The 19,231-nt window shown below is 44.6% G+C and overlaps 1 protein-coding gene across 1 annotated transcript in view; it reads left to right on the forward strand.

Moving 5' to 3' along the window:
• The window catches only part of gabra3 (gamma-aminobutyric acid type A receptor subunit alpha3), a 67,149-nt gene that overhangs the window by 25,619 nt on the left and 22,299 nt on the right, over nucleotides 1–19,231 (forward strand). The window contains exon 4 of the mRNA XM_048998018.1: nucleotides 245–312. Coding sequence (XP_048853975.1) covers nucleotides 245–312 — 68 coding nt within the window. The remainder of the gene's footprint in view (nucleotides 1–244; nucleotides 313–19,231) is intronic.

Raw genomic sequence — 19,231 nt, forward strand, 5'->3', positions numbered from 1 at the left:
GCAGTTTTTCCCCTCCGAATCTTTGTCGTCGTCGTTCGTTTTTGTAAATTCGCTCTTTTCTGCAGCTGGGCTCGAGTGCCTTTGTAATGGATGATTACCCTGAATTCTGGTGCCTTTCGTCCCGACCTGAGCCCTGCCCTCTCCCACACAGGCTGAAAATCATCAGCAGACGTTAATCACATGACCAAACACACCTGAGATTTTATCGGTCGTTTTCTCCCCCCCCCCCCCATGTCTGTTCCAGAAACTGTGACTGAGGTGAAGACAAATATCTACGTCACCAGTTTCGGCCCGGTGTCGGACACGGACATGGTGAGTCGGGTCTCGTTTGTTTCGGGGGTGCGGTGGAGGAAAGGGGGGCTTGCACGTGTTCTGACGCATCAGCGAGATTAGCTCCCCGTCATCAGAGAGAGAAACCTCCCTCTGATCTCAGTAAGACGCCCCAGGAATCAAATCAAATCCATTCAGTGTTTTTGAAAATGCCTTCCGGGGCCTGGTGTCAATGAAAATCAGGGGGTCTTGTTGCGACTTTGGCCGGCACCAGCTGAAACAAGGTCTCTGTAATCGAGAAATTAGTTCTTCGCGGTGTTCTGAATCCGGCTAATGCGACCTGCTGCAGCGCTGCGTCGCATTTCTCCAAGAAGTCGTTATGTTTCGAGGCTTCATTCAAGACGCTTGGAGGCACCCGGCATTCCCAGTTGCGGCTGACATTGTTTCTTCATATCTTGACACAAGAGTAACTTTGAAGTTCAGTCAATATTTACCTCCCAGCTCTTGGAATGTGCCGTTGAGTTTCGGCTGCTGAAAAGACAGGGCCGTGTTTTCCGTCGGTATCAGAATTTTACGTTATTACACAGTCGCCGAGGTAGAGGCAGTAAAAAGAAATAATTAAATCTGTAACGAGGCAATGCGGGGGAGTGTGTGTGCGCGTCTTAATCATGCACGTAATTCGCTTTGGCGTGTAAGATTAATCGGCAAGGCAGAGCAGAGACGCTCTGTACGTGACGCCGGCCTTCTGTTATAAACGCTAAAAAGAAAACAGCTTTTTGTTGTAATATATGAGCCATAAACAACATTCAATTACGAAACAATAATTAGCTATGCAGGAATGAGCATAAGTCTTTTTAAATCTTAATGGATTCATTGGGTTGCCAGAAATGATTTATCAATTATAAAAAAAGTAAAATGGTTTCAATGCCTGATAAAATTATATGTGATATTACTTTATTTGTTTTCCTGCCAGATGCTAATTTTTGAGATGACTGGCTCATACCTTGTACCTTTTTGGCCAACAGCAAATGGCAGGATGGTGCACTAGGGTTCATCCACAACACTCATCAAGGGAAAGAGGCCTCCACTATGGAGGTTTGTAGATCTGTACTAATATAGGCCTCCAACTGTGAGGGTCATAGATCTGTAATAATATAGGCCTCCAACTGTGAGGGTCATAAATCTGTAATAATATAGGCCTCCAACTGTGAGAGTCATAGATCTATAATAATATAGGCCTCCAACTGTGAGGGTCATAGATCTATACTAATATAGGCCTCCAACTGTGAGGGTCATAGATCTATACTAATATACAGTAGGTCTCCAAATGTGAGGGTCATAGATCTGTAATAATATAGGCCTCCAACTGTGACGGTCATGAATCTGTAATAATATAGACCTCCAACTGTGAGGGTCATAGATCTATACTAATATACAGTAGGCCTCCAAATGTGAGGGTCATAGATCTGTGATAATATAGGCCTCCAACTGTGAGAGTCATAGATCTGTACTAATATAGGCCTCCAACTGTGAGGGTCATAGATCTGTACTAATATAGGGCTCCAACTGTGAGAGTCATAGATCTGTACTAATATAGTCCTCCAACTGTGAGAGTCATAGATCTGTACTGATATAGGCCTCCAACTATGAGGATCATAGATCTATTCCTTAGAGGCCCCCAACCAAGAGGATCTCAGATCTTTTCCTAAGAGGCCTCCACCCAGAAGGGCTGGAGATGCATTCCTTAAGATGCTCAATGGGAGGATCTTGGATCTGTTTCCTAGAGGCTTCCACCCAGGAAGGATGCATACCTGTTCCTTAGAGGCCTCTACCTGCTGTGCTTCCTGGGGATGTGGGTGAGGAACAAGGAGTAGGAGCTGTGGTGTTATGGATGTGAAGATGGATAAACCATGTCATTGCTTATTTATTGTCAGCTCTGTGTTTCTGCATCAACTTGACATTTATGTTTTACTTGTAATTATTTTAAAATAAAGTTGACCTAAATTATTGCAGTAGTCGCCAACAGCCCAGTGCCACGATGCCCCGGTCATCCTGAAGGAGCCTTTCTTGGCAAGGCCCTCAGAAAGTAGGTTGCAGAAGAAGCTGGGCTGGGGCAAGATACAGCCTCCTGACCCCATCCAAAGCTGGGTCTCTGGGGGGGGGGGGGTGTACAGAGGTGTCCATTTGTCAGGTCATCGAGCCTCAGCTCCACATTTGTCTCCAACCCGATCCGACAGGCCTGGGGCGGGGGGGGGGGGGCAGAATCGAGGCCAGTTGAATAGGCCAGAGGTTCTCCGGCTCACTGTCTCTGGCCGTCCTGGACTCGTTTTCAAAGCCATTGTCAAAAAGAGAGAAATCCCACAAGGCTTTAAGAGTCTGGGAGAAAATGTCGGATCACCTGAAAGCTCGGTCTACTGAGGCTTTTGTCTGGGGAAAAAATGGGGGAAATGCACCCTCCCCCTCCCCCCACTCGAGTTTTACTCAAAGTTTCACCCCTCTCCCTGGGTACTTTTGCTTTTAACTGGCTACGTTCTGTCCTGGGGTGGAGGGGAGCACGTGCGTAGCACGCTTGTAGGCAGGTTTTGGGCCTCGCTGGCCTCGTTCTTCTCCTCCGAGGTGGCGAGGATTTGCGTTGCCAAGCTCTGCATCATCGTCTGTATATTATCAGCAAAACAAAACTTCATTTCCCCTGTGGCCTGTTTGGCTACGACAGCAAGAGGCTCCGCTTTCCTCTGGTGACACACCTCTTTTCTGCAGTAATGGGTTCCTATTACGGTCCTCAAATTGCATTTTTTTTTTTCTGCAGAGGAGGAAAGGAAGAATAACACGCAGGGAAGGGAAGGAGAGCCTCGCGGAGGTCCTTCGCGGCGACAAATTAGAGCAGCGGCTGAAATCCTCCGCTCGTGTCACGGCGCGATGGTCGCCACGTTCAGTCTCTCTCCCCCGTCCTCGCTTGGGGGAACTTGCAGAGCCAAATTAGTCAGACTGTGTAGGAATAAAGTACATAACGTGAGAAGGTGAGGAGAGGTGAAATGCGAAGGGTGGGGGGCAAGCGATTAGAAAATGGGTGTTAAGTGTCAGCTGAAGAATGAAACCTCATGACCATACGCTTGCAGGATGGCAGCTGACTGATACGGCAGAGGCATATCTGACCCCCTTACTAATGTCGTTCTGCACCATTATATAAGAACCTGTTTATGATGAAAGGATTGAAACCTCAAGAGGCCTGTAGAACCAAGAATCGAAATCAAGAAGCCTGTAGAAGCAAGAATCGAGACCTCGAGAGGCTTGTAGAAAAGCCCATTCCCTGTCTTTTACCAATAGCCTTTATCGTGTTGCCATAGCTACAAGACAAGTCATTATGGCATTCTTCGGGCTCCATGGTAGCGGATTATCACCATGGTTCCTGATTGGTGTATGCACACTAGGAATAATCTGCGTCAACCTTAAAATGAGTGCCATTGTTTGTTTGTTTATTACGCAGTTTTGAAGTTTGTTTCAGTGCGTATACTTTTTTTGCTTTAATTACGATAAAGTACGTGTTGCGGGCTGTGATTAACGGCGTCGTTTGGATTAATTGATTGCTTAATGACTGGCTGGGCCGCTCTTGGGAGACATGACGGGACCTCTGGCGGTGATTAAGCATTTTCTGATCTTCAAACCCGACGAACAGAGGGTCACACGCAGCCGACCAATGGGACAGCGCCACAGGTGCCGCGGTAACGGCCGAAGCAGACAAATCGTTGCTGTCGCTGGGAAACGCCGGGGACTCCTAACCACGTCGATTAACGGCCACGGCGGGATATGGCGCGACACCAAAGGCCGCGGCACTGTGGCGAAATCAACAAATTGCCCAGCCGCCATGTCCGCAATCGCTGCCGCGCCGTCGCCCGGGAAACGGCGGATTCCACAAGGCACTCCAGAAGCCGCTGAAGTGGCCCGCAAAACAAACCGATACGTAGTTAAGTGGGAAAATGCCGTGTCGCACCCAGGGTGGCCGAAACGCCTTTGGCGGCAAATCATTCTTGTGAATTAGGACCCCCGGTGGACGAAAGCGGTAGTGCGGAATAGGCTGAGGAGGACACAGCTGCAAACAGAGTGACGAGAAGTTATAGCCTAGGGTAGGAAGTTACTACGCAGCACAGATGCTAACCAGTAAGAGGTCAGTAACCTCAGCCAGTGCTTCGGGATTGTAATTACACAGGGCGCTGGCCCAGTTATATGAGTTTTAGCATGTTCTTTGCCTTAGAGCTTAAGCTAACACTTCTCCTACGAAAGGAATTCAGGTCACACACCCCTATTGGCCTTACCGGCGCCAAGTCTGTCCATTGAGCTTAAACGGGCGACTTGCTGTTTACGTGTCTGCCGCTCTTAGCCCTAGGCAAGCCACTGTCCAATTACGGGGCGATTCCAAGAACAGCGTGGTCCATTCGCAGCCATGTTCGAGCCGCCAGGCTAATGCGGATGCGACCAATCGACCGTCCGTAACATGGGCGTGAAAAGCGTGACACGAGAACTACAAAGTAATTTATTCGGTATCGATTTTTCATACGCCTAGTGAAGCTTATTGACTTTATTCTTTTACAGTCAAATGGTAGAAGTTTCTCAGGGAATTATCTGAATATTTATTTTGAAATTCATTTCAAAGTGTTTGCAGGGAGGTTCATCAGGATCGCATGGAACCTGGAGCCTCATCCAGGCACAGCTGGGGTACACCCTGAACAGGAGCAGTTAAAGTCTGTTAAGTTAAAGTCTGTTGATCTGGTACAAACTGTTTCCAAGTGTGTAATGCCTCGAACTGGGGGGGGGGGGGTGATTGACAGAACATCAGACTATGACAGGAAAGACTGCAAGATGAATGCAATGCTAATGTTCTCCTTAATGATGTTTATTGTTAAAGTGTTTAATAGGGAGATGATGCTCGATCGTAAATGTCAGCTGGAGATGTGGCAGTTTTGACAGCGGCTATTCTTGGCACAATATGACGTTTATTCATGTTGCCAGAGCAACATACCATGTGTGGTCAGTACAGCACAGCACTGGTCTTTTGTCTATAACCATAAGTAACTTTAAGTAGCAGAATGTTACACTGTTACACGCTCTATCAAAATATCAAACAGAAGTTAAGTAACATCTTTCAGTAGTTTCATGTCACAAATCGCAACTTTTACTGCCATTTGGGAGCCGACACCATACTCTTTCATTTATTTTAAATGAGGATTTGGTGATTGTACTTGTAAATAGAAATGTGTTTATTAAATATCCACGGGGAATGAGAGCCAAAACAAACAAGAGCGAAAAGAATGATTTATGGTGCATATTCATAATTCATGTGCATATTGATAAATAAGAAAATAATCTTTCTTCCCAGGCATTCTCCATAAATTCCTTTTTATTTAGACTTTGAAAATAAACAGCGGTCTTGTAATGCCCTTCCAGAATCTTCTGTGAATTCACACCCCGCTTAGGTGGGAAACGCGATGCCGTTCTCGTATTGTACTCATGCCTCGGTACAAATGAAACCCTCTGTAATGGGAAATGGGACACATATATTGCAAAGGTGCCCTTAATTGAAGGAAAGGTGTGACCAGACAGCAAAGCCGGCGAAATTCTGCTTATGCTGTTGTCTATAAACAGTGAGTGAATTAAATAAGGGCAGAACATTTTTAAAACAGCCTCGGGGGGGGGGCTACATGTGCTCAGCTGTCCTCAGAGACACAAAATCTGGAGCAAAATTGAGCTCACCAATCGATTTCTTTTTGAATCGCATAAATGGATATATATGAGCGATTGTTCAGAATTCAGTAATTGAAAATGTGTGATTCATGAGAAGGACGTTCCCAATGGATTACTGCTCTATTTCCATGAGAATTGGTTATATATTACTGATTCCGTATAGTAATTAGTCACAGATAGTCTTCCTTCCTTTTTGCTCATGGGAGTTTTACGTGCACAAAAATGTTCTGAGGGCAGAAAGAACAATGATTGATTCCGAGAGATAACCAATCAGATTGTAGAGGAGGTGCGTCCAAGCAACTAGAGTAGGTGGGACCAACCAATCAGATGTTTTGCTGCTGGCTTCTCTAGTTGCTTGGACACACCTTCTCTACAATCTGATTGGTTCAGAGAGATAACCAATCATTGTTCTTTTTGTCCTCAAAACATTTTCGCGTAAGTTACACTCCCACAAACGTCCTTTTTGGTAGGCATCCCATGTTATTAGGTTCAACACTCAAATTAGAAAAAGTTCATAAACCGATTTCGGTAACGTAATTCAAATTCTCACTGCTAAGTTAACAAATATGCTCTGTTTTTGAACTATGTAATATTGTCTCATTTATTGATAGGTCTTTTAAAATTTTTGTTATTGCTTTTTTATTTATTGTTGAAATTGTCACTTTATCGTACGGTGTTGGACCTGAGTCATAAATTTCGTTCCGTTCATGAGTCAATATGTTAAGAATAACAGTAAATGAAACTTGGAACATGTTTGCTAACCGATAGGACTATTTTATATGAATTTATTGAATGCTGAAGCTTTACATTAAAGGTTTATAGCCTGGGCTAATGTTTAAGATAAATAATAAGTACAGTGTTGTGTGTAAGTAATACTGAAGCCAGATACGTGTTCGGTGAAGCTGATTACCCACAGACCATAAAAACTGTATAGGGTAGGCAGAGAGTTGAGTGCCTAGTTGGATAGAGGGGAAGTCTAAGCGAGAACAGAAAACCTACTGCTGTTTTCAAGAGAGAATAAGGAATGGGGAAGTGTCCACTGCAGTCACAGGTGAGTTGCAGCCTCAGTAATTGTTGGTATGGAAGAAAACAACACCGCGGGTGAACAGAATTGACCCTGATAAACATCCCGTTCCAAAACAGACAGTGCGCCCATCTCTGCTTGCAGAAAATACAACTTTAAAATTTTAAATCAGATGGGACGGTAATTCGAGTCAAAAGTTTGTGCTACGATTATGCATTCCCAAGTTTATTTTGATTTGTCCTGCTGATTATAAAAATAACATCGTGAAAGCTTGAGAAATGTTTGAGTCTACATCTTTAGACCAATAACAATTTATTTTAAAGCTGTGAATTAGGGTTATGTTAGCGGGGGTTGTTTTTAGCGATGGTTTTGTGTTGGTTAAACGTACATATTGGTATCTAGAGAGAGGGATAGAGCTAAATATATAAATATATTGACAATGACAATTTACTTGGCGTAGAGCACTCTCACCAGAGCTGATTAAGGGTTTGTGCAGAGGGGTGGAACAGCCAGCTACCTTTGCAGTGTGAATCCAGTGACCAGAATTAACTGTAACAACGGATTAGAGTGCCTCTGATGCAGCAATATTGATGACGACGACGAATTAGAGCGCCACTGATGCAGGGATGATGATGATGACGACGAATTAGAGCGCCGCTGATGCAGCGATGATGATGATGACGATGACGAATTAGAGCGCCGCTGATGCAGCGATGATGATGACGACGACGAATTAGAGCGCCGCTGATGCAGCGATGATGATGACGACGACGAATTAGAGCGCCGCTGATGCATCGATGATGATGACGACGACGAGTTAGAGCGCCGCTGATGCAGCGATGATGATGACGACGACGAATTAGAGCGCCGCCGATGCAGCCATAATGATGACGACGACGAATTAGAGCGCCGCCGATGCAGCCATGATGATGACGACGACGAATTAGAGCGCCGCCGATGCAGCCATGATGATGACGACGACGAATTAGAGCGCCGCTGATGCAGCGATGATGATGTCGACGACGAATTAGAGCGCCGCTGATGCAGCGATGATGATGACGACTGACAATAATGATGATGATGATAATGATGAAACTGATAATGAGACTGTGCGTGTGTCTCCTCCTTGTAGTGAACTTTCCCAATCACTCTCCAAAGATAGCAGTTAGATTATCGCATATGTGCATAAGTGTCACCCGTGCTGTGGACTGGCATCCCATCCAGGCTGTAGCCCTGCCTCGAACCCTGTCCTGTCTGGAATACATTCCAGCCACCCCGCCCCTTGCCTTGGCTTTAGGTCTGGATAATGGATGAATGTTTCTCCTTACCCTATGTAAGCTGGGCCAGAGAACGCCAAACGGTTTGCATGTTTGTGTTGATTTGCGCCTCCCTTTCTCTCCCATGTGGAACAGCAATTTTTCATTTTAACCATTTTTGTTTCCTTACAAAGCCTTTTGTTACCCTCTCAGACTAGGCCCTGAGAAAGCTCCTCTAATCTCTCATGTGCACGGTTCATTTTGTCTAGTTAGAGAAGCTTTCTCCGGTGACTCTTTGTAGTTCTATCCCCCTGCCCGCGTTTTAATATCCGCCAATTCAGATGAAAGTAAAAGTTCAGACCGAAATTTGTTTTCTACCAACCAGCTGAGTATTTTGTGACTGTAACTCTTTATATTCAACTGGCTGGTTGAAACAAAATCTTGGTCTGGAGTTTTACTTTCTGGACCTGAAATCTCCACGTCTGCCCAGCTGGGGGGGGGGGGGGGGGCACCGAACCCATGTCAGAAGGGATGTTATGAGCTACTCCAGGTTTTACAAAGTACTTTAAGTTTGGTTTGAAATGGGGGGGAGGTGAGTTGTCCACCTATTTAGGGGGATACATGATTATTGGGGAGTTGGGGGGGGGGGGGGGGGGGATTACAACCATCCCACCCCGTAATTTGCACCCATGGCTCCTTTGCTCGGCTAAATTGTTTGGTTCGTCTTGTGCTTCGACTGATTTGGTGCCCTGATTGAAAGATTCATCCAAATGTTTCACATTAACATTAGTGACACATCCATGATTATAGGAGACTGACCAATCAGCACACAGCAACTCAGTGCTGAAGTGAATTGAAATTCCTATTAGTTGAAATAGTTGAATGGTAGTATACGCACCCTGTTGTAGGTCATAGTGTCCCTCCTGACATTCATTAGGTGCCCCCCGTGCCTAGCTTGTATGCTGAATACTCAGGAGGAGCACTATGGAAACCAGTCAGAAACACCTCCGATCTTATTCCATGTCAGACCTTTTAGATCCTGAGTGGGATTCACGTAGCTGCAGCAGGCATACAGACGTGGTGGAATGTCGGAATACAGGCCTTTTTCCGCCTCTGCGTTGGCTCATTAGGCAAAGCCAAATGTTAGTGCCCAGAATATTACACACTCCATCAATAAACGCGGGATGATGGGTCGGCCCCCGCAAAGCTACGGCACATTAGGAGAATCCGAGGGTGTCCTGACTGTGGGAGTTCAGTGCAGCGGACCGAAATCAGTGCGTCTGCGTGCAGGACACCGGCTAGCAGAAAGCTGTGGGCTCCAAGATTTCCTCTGATGTGGACATTCTTACTTTAATGGACAATTCTGCATATGCATAATTAAAAAGTACAGGAAATACAAAGGAAATCGATGAATTATATATGCCTACATTCTGTTGTTAAATTGGCATTTAGCTCGCTGGTCCGTTCTCAGATGATTCTGAATATTTGGGCGGTAATCTATGCAAATGTGATTTTTTTTTTTTCCCCCTCACTTCCTCCCCTCTTTGATTTGTTGTCAGTTTAATGTCCTGAGAGGAATGGGCGCTAGCAGATTTAGGAAAAACTCACAGCAGGATCATGAGCCCGGGCCTTCCTGGTGCTACAACATGCAGAACATAAAACGGGGCTATTCAAGGGCCGAGGACCTTTCTTTACCTGTTAGCCGGGTGTGAAGCCTCTGGCCAATCAGAATCGGTAATTATTAAACTAAGTACCCGGGAGAACTGAAAACGAGGCCTGGATTTGGAGTCAACGGCCAGATTTGAATAGCCCTGCTACTGTATAGACTCTCTTGCTAAGTTAATATTGTCCCAGACTTCAGAAAGCATGTTCTTCTGGTCGTTGATGCCCCGTCCATGGTGTACCGCAGCCTTGTGCCCTATTCTGACTGTAATACACTCCCTCCCCACCCCCCAACACTGTCCAAGTTATGAGTATTGAGGTGAAATGCATGTTCTTCAGATGCTTTATGATGACTTAATAATTATCAAATTTTCATTCCCTCCGTATCGGGGTGACTGATAATTATGCCACGCCTCCTGACTCCGCCCCCTAGATCTCCATACCTCCTGTCTCAAAAAATTTACATTTCTGGCTCTTCCTGGCTGCCTGACAGCACTTTTGGGAGTTTTTTTTAAGCTAATCTTAAGGGACAGAACAGTAGGAGTGGATCTTAATTAACCAATTAACTTAATTAACCAATGACATCGCTGGCCACATTTTCCCAAGACCCATGGAAATCTGCACTGAAATGATTTATTCTGAAATCAATATCCCAGAATTCACTTGCTCAGTTGCATTGTTTGCTATGTTAAATATCTGTAACACATTGAATCCATTAAATATTGGAAGATACTTTTAAAAATACCCCTCGGAATAAGAATGCCTTTGGTAGATAGCTTTATGCTATTCGTTTTATATTCAATATCATAAAAACGAAACTCACAAAAAAAACATATTTGCACATTAAATACTCAGTTAAGCTACATTTGCCAAAAATTCTCGTCATATTTACGCTTATGTGCTTTTAAATGGGACACGACAGCAGATTTTTCTCCATGGTTGGGTGGTTCAAATCCCACCCCATGCTCACCACAAACCTGTCCTAAATAAGCAGCCTAACCTATAGGACTCATAGCCAGGCAGGTATTGTTTCAAGTCCCAGAAGGTTGTCGTCCTTGAATGGGGTTCCTGGATTGTCTGACAAAAATACTCAGCTGTAGGAAAAGCACCTCAAGTTTGCATAACGAAAGTGCCGATCAAACGATTTAAGGATTATGTCCAGCTTCACAGGAGGTTTAATTACCTTGATGTAAATAAGTAAATGGCCAGTCAGCTGCCCCCAGTGTTTCACGTGTCCATCAGGTCATATAACTAAAATCCCAAAAGCCCTCTTGAATCTGGCTTGTAATGCTCAGAGCTTGGGGATCCATGTCTGAAATGGGCTCCACTGCGCCCCCTTTTGACTAATCTCATCCATGCCCATAATACCCACATCACATAAAGTTTTACCCACGACTGGACACAGTCCCAGCCTTTCGCGAAAACATCTCATGTTCTGTCACGTTATACGCGATGCATGCTTCCCGCAACGCAAAGCGCCCGCGATATTTTCTGAAAGTCACGCGACAGGCCATATTTTTCAGCTGGTTTAGAGACTGCTGTTATGAGCGATAGTTTTTTTTAGTCAAATTAAGTTAGAATCCCCCCCTAGTTTAATGTAGTCCTGTGCATTCCTATATTACGGTCTAATTTTCGTATAGCTATACTTCAAAAGACAGATTTTCCACATAATGCGACTATGAATTTCAGGCTCCCTTCTGCGTATAAACAGCAGAATGAATGCACAACTCCTGCGAGTGCCGCTCTCAATAACCACATGCAGCAGGAGAATAACCACTTGGGATGCAGCCTGCATCCATGGCAGTGTCCTGTGGTCTCTTCCTTTTAATTGAATGTCCTCCATACATCCTTCAACCCACTTCTTTTTACTGTCCAGGGAGCGTGTCTGTGTGAGAGAGGCAGAGAGTGTGTGTGTGTGTCTGTAATAGAGGCTACTATAGATCACGTCTTGGTCTGTCCCTCAATACAGTCCCTGTCCTTGAAGGAGAAAATGTGTCAGGCAGCCTGGAGTGCGAGCCGACCATCCGAGAGGGTGGGGGGGGGCACTGAAACAGCCACTGTAAAGGACAGGTCCAGCAGGAGCCGAGGTGGGACCTGGCGCTCAGCCGCGGTGGGATTTTGGAGGGTCACTGGGCTCCCAGAATCCCTTGCAGCGAGCAAGAATCAGCCCATCTGCCTGTGAGGGCTGGGGTGGGAGGTGTGGTTTTGGTGGCAAATCTGGAGAGACAAACTCTCCGTTGATTTTAACCGTGAACCGTTACACGTAGGGTTTTCAGCTATATTTTTTTTTAAGTCTGAGTTCAACTCATGACCTGCGTGACCATGAGTGAAACAGGAAGTCTCAGTGCATTTTTAGGACTTGCTGTCCACTGCAGTGAAGTCAGCTGCCAAAGAGTCAGAGGGGGACTGCTGATGCAGTCTGGTTCACTCCTGGCCAATGGGCATCCTGCCATGGGTCATGTGACAGGGGAAATACAAGGGCAGTGCCTAGCAACCAAAATGGAAGGAAGTGAGGGAATTATTACACACGATGTTATATATAATACATCTTAAAATCTTTTTGATGGTACACCTTTGATCTGCCCTGCAGAATTAGTTTCTTTGTCAAAGAGGATGGATGCTCGTCTGTGTTTTTTGTAATTGCTTTAATTGCAAAGTGGGACTTCGGTTCATTAATTGAAGAGGATGTTAATTAAAACAAAGGATTCCATAGCTTAGTTTATTTGTGGCAGGGCTGATTTGACGCCCATCCTAACGTACGTGATGAAAGAAGCTGCATAATTGATTATGAATTGTGCACGAAATGAACCATTGTAAATTACTCACCTACCCTGTTCCCTTGATGAAAAGAAAAATGGTTTAGCGCATCAGCAAATAAGACAATGCTCGACACTACATCTCAAACCACCCCTTTACCTCTATTCGCATTGTTTCGTTTTGTACAACCCCACCCCGCAAATCTGACCTCTGAACACCGGGTCCCAGTATCCGTATCTGTCCCAGTAGTCATACTCATGTGGCTGAAAGTGGCACACGTGTCGATTTGCCTGTTTACCGCATGTTCTTTGAAAGTACCGTGACGGAAAGTTTGATAAATCAGTGCCCCCTCTCGTGCAGCAGCAGACAGGATGCAGGGAGCCTGTTTACGCAGGATGACACATAAATCATGTAAAAAGCGATCTGCTTATACTTCCTCTCCGGAAACAGCAATCTGTCTTTCCAGGAATTCCCCCTTTTGGTTTCTTCTGGGAGGAAACCTGTGCGTCTCTACACTGGGGGGGGGGGGGTGCTGGGGGCTGGGTGCCCACTGCTGTGCCCTTTGCTTCCTGGGATAAGCAAACCCCCCTTACGAGTATATCCACTTATTTTCAATGAATTTTCAATCAGCTTCAGAAAATTAGCACTTATCATAAATTAAATTAAATTGTTAATGTTAGGAGTGGTTTTACAGTACATGCTTAATAAGAAATTAGCAGTTTTCTAAGTTTACATTTCACTGATTAATTAAGAAAGAAACAAAAGTTGAAGTTGAAGAACTCATTCTCAATTCTTTTAGGTGGCCCAAGTTTTTAAAAGCATGTTTTAAAATCCTTTAACACCCTGCCTCCCAGTATCTGATGGTTCAATAAAATTGTTTCAGTGACATCTTTAGGTTTATCTTCAGAAGCGAGAGCAGTAATGCTGGGTTTTAGAGAAGAACAAGGGAGGTTTTTTTTTTTTTTTTTTTTTTTTTTTTAAGGCTGAGATCAAATCCAGCTACATGAAGCCTGTCTGATGCCGGCCAAGAAATTGTAGCATTGATCATGAATGAATTTTTAAAGCGCTACGAAACAACTGCTTACGTCACGCCGCGAAGGAAGGAGAGTAACACCTTTCTGCTTCGCAGATTAAAGAAGAATAATGTTGTTTTTGTTAAAATCCAATCAGCGGGTATAAATGACATATTTTGATGTTGGGCCAAAGAGTCGCCTCTAGGGGGAGCTGTAGAAGGAGCAAAAATAGCTGTAAAAAACAATCGGAGTTTCCTGGCCTGGGAGTAGGGGTTGTCTTTTGGGTTTAGTGCGCAATGTTGTGCTGAAGGTGATTCCCATTCTTCCGCCGGTCATGCCAGCTTACGGATTGAGCCGGAAGCCTTTGACAAACCTTTCTGGTTATACCAGCACCTGCTCCCCCAAACTTAAAAAGTCTTTAAATTTCATGCATGACCTGTGATAATATCTGCCGCGATGTATGATGCGTCCATCGCCTGCAGAAGAGTTCACTGCTATTTGACTCCTTCGCTCCAGCCTACCTGTTCAGCGATACACAAACTGACTTTCTTCTTCATGGAATATTACAGCCATATTGCTTTACCGCGCCGTGAGGTTAATGTTTATTCGGGGTGACGAGTCTGACACATTAGCCTGCTGTTCCTGAGTCAGTCCTTTGTTGCCTTCTGGAGTCCTTGTTTTTACAAGGATGCCGCAAAAAAAATCAATGCCGGCCCAAACTTGAGAGGAATACCTAAGATACTGGGCCCATTAATGAAGGTGGCTTCCCTCTTGGCAAAAGGTCTGACTCTTTTTTTTGGCTGGTTGACAGCACGCTCGTGTCGGTCAGAAGATCTACGCTGCGGTAAGCGATCTCTTAGTCGCTGCTCAGACCTCCCTAATTCCCCGCAGGCCACCCAGCTGCCTGTAGCTTTCACTTATGCCATTAGTCCATTCTCCCACACTGTGCTGCCGGGAGTTTCTAGTGTCGGCCGCTTAGAATCGGGTCAGAACCCCTAAAGAATGGACCACGAAAGGACTGGCGAGTTCCCTCAGCTGCCGCCATGTGCATCACTGCCCCTTTTATCCCATTCACTTGCATTTATTTTTATATTTTTACCCAGCATAGTTGCTAGGAGCATATAAAAACATTGGCACGGTAACGTACAAAGAGGGAAACAATTAATGTTGGCGGCATCATCGCAATTAGGCTTGGAAGGCAATTTAATGTTGTGGTAAACTAAGTGGGGAAACAGCCAGAGGGCAGATGTAGAGGAAATAATTCTCAAGGAGATGTTGCTGCTTTGGATTCCTGTTGATGAGGACGCAGCCCCTCGCCCCCCCCTGGGCGGGAGACGCAGTCGCCGGGTTTGCCTGTTAGAATTCCAGAGCCGACGCGGATTGGCTCGCGCGGAATTTGCGAATCGGCGGAGCGTGCTCCACGACGAATTGGGGCTCGTTTGCATACTCTCGTTAACGAGGTATGAGTCTGCGCTCCCTCACCTCGGAAAAGCTCTTTGGCAAACATCTGCATGTTGTTATTTCACTGGCTGGATACATTTCGAAGGGTGCTGGATTTTTGGTCGATAAAAAAGAGATTTTAATGAAAAAATGAGACCGCGTTACCACCGGAGACCTCGGTTTGCTTTACAGAAGCTTTGAAGTGCCTGAAACTGATGCATATTAGAAAAGTCAGAGAAAAATTCATGAAGACACAAAATACTCTGGTCTTTGTAACCAGTAATCTTCAACCCTCTCAGTTTTTAAAAGGGTGAAACTTTTCTGATATTTACTTCATAATTTTCCACTGTGCTTTCAACCTCATAATTAACACATAACGTACATGCTGTAATTAACGCAGACGAATGCCTGAAATGGATAAACAACGTCCAAGAACAGGGGAAGGCTTTTTTTTTTTCTTTTTAATGCATAATGATTGAATAATTGAAGATGAAAACATCAGACATATTAAATAATCAGAGAAGCTGCCTGTTCAGTGCACGCATAGTATTGATGGGTTTGGAATCCCAATAGTATTTGGTTACATCCACTGCTTGAATATAGCTGGGGTGGCTTGTCAGTTATGGGTTTGCCTTTATAGCTATTGATGTCGTAGCCAAATCCCAGCCATGTTATACTCATATCACATTGATAGCTCAGCCATGCTATGTTCACTTTTGAGCCACGTCCACTCATGGAGGTTTTACGTACGAAAATGTTCTGAGGGGCAGAATGAAAAATGATCCGACCGATCAAATTGGACAATGACCAACCATTGTAGAGGAGGTTGGTCCAAGCTACTAGAGGAGGCGGGACCAAGACATCTGATTGGTTGGTCCCACCTCATCTAGCTGCTTGGACCCACCTCCTCTACAATCTGATTGGCTCTACAATCTCTCTGAGAGAATCTCTCTATCTTTTTTTTTTTTGTTCTGCCCTCAGAACATTTTTGCGTACGTAAAACCATATCCCGGCCATGTCAGAACCAAGTCTTTCTGGCGCAGCATTCAATATACAGAGCCAAAGGACTTAGATATTTATGTAATCCCTATGATTATGAAGTTATAAATCAAAGGTTTAGGACACTAAAAACAAGTGGCCTAGATTTCAAAAGGCTTAACATTCGTTCTTGAATGTACCAGCATATGTCCCGAGAGGGCAAAACGCAACAGTGACATCCTCGCTGAAGCTTTTAAAGTGTCTCCCTTTATAGACAACCGGGTATTTGCTCAGCCCGGGCGTCCTGGAGGCCGCCTGGGGTAGAGCACCCGTGCATGGCGCATTCCCACCACCGATGCATTACTCAGGATTCTTTGACCTCACTGATGAATTAGCCGTGTCCTCTTATCTTACATTGTTTACCTTTTATCGGAGGCGCCATTCGGTTTTCATCCGTCCCTGACTATTCATCGGGATGCAAGGGTATCATAAATGTTGCATGAAACCTGCTGCTGGTTTAAGGCCCAAGGGCACTGGGATGGACTTCCTTATTGCGAAAATGGAGAGAAATGCAGAGTGCAGATGAGGATCACACACGAATACTGATGGCTCCGCAGTTGCCGTGCAAAAAATCTGAATAAATAAACTTCCAAAGCGACGCTTTCGCCAGTTTTCAGATTCACTCACCCGGCTTCACTCAGTTCGCTAATTATATTCTTCCAAACAAAGTAAACCTTGATTAGAAACCATGCGAAAAAAGGACTTTTCTCAGGCAGTGTATTTGGCTTTCAGATCTTTATTCTTCCTCAATGCCCTGTTACCACGAGCTTTATTTGTTTATCAGCAAGCCCGATGGCCAGTTAATTCATAACTCTTTTAATCTCTGTTTGATTAGAACGGCTCTTTAAACCAATTGGTTTGAACAACAAAATTATAGCCTGAATACACCATCCTCGCGAGGGGAATCGTCTTCAAAAACGGCGCTTAATTTGCTTTAATTTGGAAATTATGCACAGAAATCTATGTGCGTCTGGCCCGGGTCCGAATGCATGCGGGTCACGTACAAGCAGGGAGTCACAGTTATAATGTAGAATTACTTCAGATGTTTCTTATCGGTATTGGAGATAAGGAGGGAATCCAGACCCTCTGCAGCTCAGTACAGCTTGGCATCTCCACCCTGGTTCGGGCTGTGAGTCCAGGCATATAATGGACTGGCAGATCTTCTGGCTTTGAGGTTCCTGTTTTGATTACATCACCCTTCTCCTTATTACCCAAGGTGCACCTGGTCATTATAACTGTGCAGACAAGTGCGCGGGCACGCTGCCGAAAACACGATGACATCAGCCACGCGACAAATGGATCCGTGTTCCGTAAATTAGCACGTGACAAGTAACATTCGACAAGAACTTCTAAGTCATTGCATTGATCTGGACTCAAGTTTGACAAGGTGTCATGCCGCCTAATTTAAACCAAGATTCATCTCCATGAAATCGTGTCCCCTTGATTTCACGGAAGCTCGGGACTCCGGTTTACAGCTGACGCAAGTATTTTCTGAACTAGCTATTACTGATTAAAGTACAGATTCTTTTAAACCTGAAACTTCATAAATACCTTGTTAATGGATACAGCAACAGTCACCTCTGCGATTTTAATGGGCAAGCTTCAAATTACAGATCCTTGTCCTCGACACCTACAATGTCTGCTGGCCCCCAGCAAATTAAACATAAAGAGGATGGTTTTCACAGGGGGGGGGGGGAGCCTAAAATGATTAATTGAGCCCCTTGGTAGGAATGCTGGTAAAGTAAATGTCCTGGAAAATCTTCTGTAAATGTTTATAGAAAATTTAATTGTGTTTGCATACGTATGGGGTCAGCATTGTCTCCCTGACTGTGTCTGAAAAGAATCAATACAAAGCAAGGGCTAAAGTGGCTACGGACCCCTCATAATTCACAGTATCGTCACAGAATGATTATGAGAAAATGATTACTGTATGACGTGATTTTCCCCTTAATGCTGCAAAGAGGTGCCTTGAAAACCATGAATATATCCTCCGTCTTTGAATGGACCGGCAGAATTAGTTGCAGCCGGGAATAATTTCGCATTCTTTCCTCCCCCGACTTGAATTTCAGGGGAGCAGCTAATCCACAGATTCTGTTATTAATGTCTTTTTTTTTTATCATCCTGTTATGCCTCAGATTTATACATCAAATCGATTCGTTTTCTCCGGCGGCACGGAGGCACGGCTGCTGACGGCCGCCGAAGTCGCCAACAGGAACGCCTGTGACACGTTCAATCCGATGTCACGCTTTTGGGAAAAGAAAGCCAGGAGGGTGCAAAAAAGCCAGGAGGGTGCAAAAAAGCCAGGAGGGTGCAAAATAATTCTGGCAGCCATTATAAAAGTCATATTTTAACGTATCGGAACTGAGTGAAAACATACTGTGGCAAATGGCCTTGTAAAAAAACTAAAGACAAACATAATTAACTAATAACTGTAACTCTCACTATACACAGCTTGGTCTGATCAGCCCTGCAAATCTGAGTAATCCCAAGCATCATTAGCCAGGTTATATTTCAAGAAAGGTTGCTGCCATACCCAAACATACATTCATTAAGAGAATAGTAATAAAGTTTATTTGCAATATTGTACTTCTCTGCTTCCTGTTCAGTAACTGGAGCATGGGCACCGTCATCCTTAATTATAATATTTTGTTTTACCTTGGCAGTGTGCTCAATAAAAGAGGGAAGAATTAAAAATGATTGGTTCAAAGAGATACCCAATCAGATTATAGAGGAGGTGGGTCCAGCAAACTAGAGGAGGCAGGACCAAGACATCCGATGTGGGTATCTCTTTGAACCAATCCTGTTTAATTTTGCCCTCAGAACAATTTTCTGTAAGTAAAACTCCCATGAATTCAGAAATAACATGTTCTACCTCATTTACAGCTATTAAAAGTGCCACTTTGACCATAAACCATTTCTGTTGGGTATTAGCTTTCTGGTTATCCCAGAATCCTCAGCGTTGAAGTCTGAACTGCTGATTAATATCCAACATTAGGAGACTCAAAATTAAGGTACATTTCAGTCAGCCTCCCCTG

The sequence above is a fragment of the Brienomyrus brachyistius genome, unplaced genomic scaffold (genome assembly GCF_023856365.1).
Source record: "Brienomyrus brachyistius isolate T26 unplaced genomic scaffold, BBRACH_0.4 scaffold35, whole genome shotgun sequence".
NCBI lineage: Eukaryota > Metazoa > Chordata > Actinopteri > Osteoglossiformes > Mormyridae > Brienomyrus > Brienomyrus brachyistius.